The 4450-nt window shown below is 49.6% G+C and overlaps 1 protein-coding gene across 4 annotated transcripts in view; it reads right to left on the bottom strand.

Moving 5' to 3' along the window:
- lcp2a (lymphocyte cytosolic protein 2a) overlaps positions 1-3998 on the bottom strand; it is a 12689-nt gene extending 8691 nt beyond the window's left edge. The window contains exons 1-4 of one of the 4 annotated variants that reach the window (XM_085290055.1): positions 3392-3998; positions 1031-1093; positions 905-951; positions 611-676 (exon numbers count right to left, since the gene is read on the bottom strand). In XM_085290055.1, coding sequence (XP_085146181.1) covers positions 611-676; positions 905-951; positions 1031-1093; positions 3392-3469 — 254 coding nt within the window. In that variant the 5' untranslated portion in view covers positions 3470-3998. Of the gene's footprint in view, positions 1-31; positions 485-610; positions 677-904; positions 952-1030; positions 1094-3391 lie in introns of those variants that run through there. The other 3 variants (XM_085290054.1, XM_085290053.1, XM_085290056.1) reach the window with 3 other exon arrangements.
- Between the last annotated feature and the right edge of the window lie 452 nt (positions 3999-4450).

Genomic DNA, 4450 nt, shown 5'->3' with positions numbered 1-4450 from the left:
CGCACCATTCAGCAAACAATTTCACACAAACCACATTATAACAGCAACCAGCGAGCTAACGTCAGCGTGCTGCTCAGAGTCTGCATCAGTTTCATGTACTCAGCAAAGTCTTGATAAATCTTTGAAATCATTAACAACAAATCAGTGCCCGGAGGCGTTTCAGGTGGTTGTTTGTTCAGACATGTGATGCTAAAATCGACCCTTATTTAACGTTACGATCATTTTAGCTGCTAAAGTAGTTTGACAGGTTGGTCAGTCACTAATTCAGACAGTGTTTTACCAGCAATAAAGCTAGCAAGCAAATAAGCTAATGTTAGCCAGCTAGCCATTGCTTAGCAACGCAACATGAATTTTGCGATTAACATGAGGTGATGCGTTTCTCAGAAAACGGTTTGTGTGAATCAACCTTCACTGTCTGCTGGCGTGCTCCATGAGCGAGCCTTTCAGAATAAGATACAGGTTCTTCTATGAACACAGTCCAACAGTATTCTGGCCCTATCTGGACTTTGTGCTTGAACAGATGTATAGGAGACACCAGTGGTTACCAGACTGTCGTTTCATTGCCACGATTAAAGCACAGGCTGTTGTTATAAGCAGAACATGAACGTACTTTTTAATAAAGAAGCCTCCCCTCTTCTCCTTCTTGTTGATTTCACTGTTGAGTTTGGAGATCATCCTGCAGAGACATGGATACATGACGTCACAGTGTGGTTAACCCTCGCCTGGGTCTCCCTCAGCGTTCAGACTATACCACATAATCAGCACATCTAACATCAAACACCAGCTTTGGTTACAAGTGAAGACTTTCTGTTAACAGTACTGATCCAGTAAAATGTCTCTCAATCAAAGCTGTGGCCCAGGCCGACTGCAGTACCACAGCGCAGCAGCAGGGGGCAGTACTCACGGAGTATGAAGTTTAGGGAATTTCTGGAGGTCGTTGTCGCTCAGATTCTGCAAAAACAAACAGGGTCACATCCTTCCCTACACCCTTCTTTCCTTTTCCAGTTTTATTTTCTTGAGTTGAACTCACCACAAATCTGGAACCAGAGATGGAGTGCTTCAGCACGACTTTGTCACAGCCGGACAGATTCATCTGCAACAGGGACGTCACAGGGACATATCATTCAAATATGAACACATCTATTTATTATTATTGTTTTATTATCACTGTTTCTTATTCGATTCTTTTCTGTCTTCCAGGAAATACCGATTCTTCCTCACGTATGGACGTGATGTTCTCCGCAGACGATTCTGCGAATGTGAAACATCTAAACTAACACACTGTGGCGGAGGTGTGGTCCCGGGCACGGCTGCAGGGGAGGAGTGGTGCAGTGGGCTCAACGCGGCGGTGCTGGAGATGCCGGTGAGAACAGCTGATGGCGATTTGGACTGATAATGGTTTCCTTCCCTTTTTATAGTGAGACGGAGAGGAGCAGGGGGGGAAATCAGCTGGGACCGGCAGCTGTCAGACTGTGTTCATATCATAACCTGGGAAAACTATAAATAAATGTGGAAGCTGGTGATAAAGACCTGTGTGTGTGTGTACCTGTGTATAGTGCATTTCACACACACGCAGTGACGCAAAGCAAAGATAAGAATCGGTTTCTGATGTCACAGTTGCTGGCCACACCGCCTCGCTCCAGACTTTCAGCTGTAACTGCTTATGGACGGGACTGAAGCGTTAGCGTCATTTTGTCCCACACAGACTTCCTCAGATTTCCTGCTGATTCTCAAAACATAGCCAAGCACGAGCGACTCGTCAGCATCAGTGAGATGAGCTCACAGAGCTGGTCTGAGGTTCGACACAAACAGGCATCGGCCTCTTTTCCACGTTTCGTGTTGTCATGACGATTCTTCTTCTTGGTGCAGAACGAGCCCACGTTTGAACAGATTTGATAAATGAACACGATGCAGCCTGAGTGGTAAAGGAGTCTGTGGGTTGCATCCACCAATCATTAAAAGCCTCTGACATCAGACGCTATAAAAGAATCGCTCGGAAACTTTGTGTCGCGCTGATAGAGCCAGTCTTTTATGCTGATGAAGCACAGAGTGCAGATAGGGTGGAGTAGGTGGAAGATGGAGATATGGGACGAGTGCATCAGAGTCAGAGAGGCTGAGGTGGTTTGGAAGAAGCTCAGAGGAGGTTCATGGATGTAGCGAAGGAGGACATGAACAGCGTGTGACAGAGGAGGATGCTGGGGTGGACGATCTGCACGGGACTGAAGCGTCTCCGCTGAGCGAACGTCCCGCAGGCTTGTTGTGCAGAGATCAGTGAGGAGACATTCAGAGTGAAAATAAGCCCACAGGGATTTCTTCTACAGAAGTTCACCCCATGATTTGAATGTTTGGCCGCGTCTGTAACAAGTTAGTTATTATCTCCCACATGTTGCTATTCTTGCCTCCGAGCACGCATGCTGAAACACCGTAGGCCTTAAATAACCCCATCAAACCCCAAATGGAAAATAACGACACTTCCTGCGGCTCTGCGCCGACGTACAGCTTTCATCTGCTCCACCTGTCTGCTCCGATACTTTGCACCATCAAACTGCTGCTCAGTGACCTAAAAATAATCAGACGTGATCAGATGTTAAAGTCTGTTAAAGTAAGACGAACTGTTTAGATTATAAGAGATGCACAGGAAGGGGAAACCCGGCAGTTTGTCACATCTCACTCCTCTTCATGCAGCCGCCTTCAGACGCGAGCAGCTAACGGCTAACGCTGCTGCTTCTGAAGTGTAACTGACACCCGGCTGCCTTTGTCCTTGTTCTCGGGGACTTTTATCCAAACGCATCACAAACACTTCCTCGTTAAACTTCTCTGAGTCGTTACGTCACAGCGTTTGAACTTCTGCAGAAAAATGTCACCATCCCTGCGATCAGCAGGAAAGCTGTACGCAATCACGCTGTGGCAGAGCCGACGACAGTTACTCAGTCCAGCCTTTAACTACAGATGCACAAAGCACCAGAAGCATCGGGCTGACACATGAAGCTGGCTGCACGTCTGATCGCATGAAAGTTTGCATTATTACCATTGTTTGACTGACCGTCTGAACTGCACCTCTGCATTTTGAATGACATCATCAGTGAGGTCACTGCACTAACAGCGAGCCAGAGCTTTACTGAAGTGTTGTTGATCAGCACGCTACGCCAATGTTTCAAACACAGGGCATCAAACACCGAAGCTGCGGTCACCACGTCTCATCGAGCTCCGTGTCGGGCAGGTGCAGCAGCTCACCTGAGCCTCTGAGGTGAGCTGCTGCTCACTAACGTTCGGTTTGGTTCACGGCGCCGTCTGAGCATGAGTCAGCTGACCCCGCCGCTCGGAGGATCCCGAGGAGCTGAAAACGAGGACGTACACGAGGACGCACAAACAGTACGGACGGAGGCCTCACCCTTCTCAGGTAGTCCGCCAGCTGCTGCGGGTTCCACCCCATCATGTCCGACCTGGACGGCACGCGGTCCGAACTCATCCTGCTCGATGCTCAAAGGCACGACGTCAGCCCGGCTGCTGTCAGACCCAGAGCACGCTAACATCTGAGAGAAAGAGGCGATCTTTGAGCTCGCTTCTCGTCCTCTGAGGAAGTGATCGGGCTCGTAGTTTCTGCGCCGTTGTTCTCCTTCAGCCCGCAGTCTGACTAACGGGCCTCGCCGCCTCTTCCTGTGAAGACTCAGACGTCTCTGAAAGACAGAAAAGCAAAGAGCTGCGAGCGTCTCAGCTTTTACTTCCCCAAACCGAGTCGTGCGGTCTAACTGCGCGAGCGTCCGTCCGGCAGCGCAGGCAGCAAAGAGCAGGCAGACATGTCACCCGGGCCCAAAATGGCTTCCTCCTCCTCCACTCCTTCAGTCTCTCTCTCTGCGTCTCTCTTTCCTCTCTCTCTCTCTCTCTCTGAGAGGAAGTGAAGTGGGGGATGGATGAAGGCAGCATCACCCCCACCCCCCGTCTGACCACAGAGCGGAACAGCGTCTGCAGCTGCACCCACTCGCTGCAGCGACGCTGTTGAAATGCCAAACAGAGGAACAAACGAACCCCGGATCAGCTGGCACTGCCCCGACCCCGGGTCAGCCCGACGGAGGGCCTCCATCAGTGCCGAAGGCCAGGGTAGTTACCCAGCATGCATCTGTGCAGTCAAGCCACCTCTGCACATTCTGAAAAATGTACTCCAAGTATTCAAAGTAAAAGTATTGTTTACCAAAACAGTTTGTGTATCGGGCTGTGAAATGTTTACATCTGCTGTTTAACATGGGGGTCTATGGGGACGGGCTCACTGCTGCCTCTGCTGGACGTCAGAGGAACTGCACCGCTCAGAGCAAACCTGAAAAAGTCGGGACGAAAACAGGAGCTCATATTTTATTCGTGATCGAACACAGAAAACAAAAGATTAAAGTGAGAGAATGAGCCATCTCAGAAAAGCTCGTGCTGAAGAAGCGGAGGAAGATTTACCAGCTGATCA

This window comes from Mchenga conophoros, linkage group LG10, assembly GCF_057382185.1.
Source record: "Mchenga conophoros isolate Kocher_MC1m ecotype Shallow Benthic linkage group LG10, M_conophoros_male_GT1.1, whole genome shotgun sequence".
Lineage (NCBI taxonomy): Eukaryota > Metazoa > Chordata > Actinopteri > Cichliformes > Cichlidae > Mchenga > Mchenga conophoros.
The sequence above is the reverse complement of the archived record's forward strand: the minus strand, read 5'-3'. Positions and strand labels throughout refer to the sequence as shown.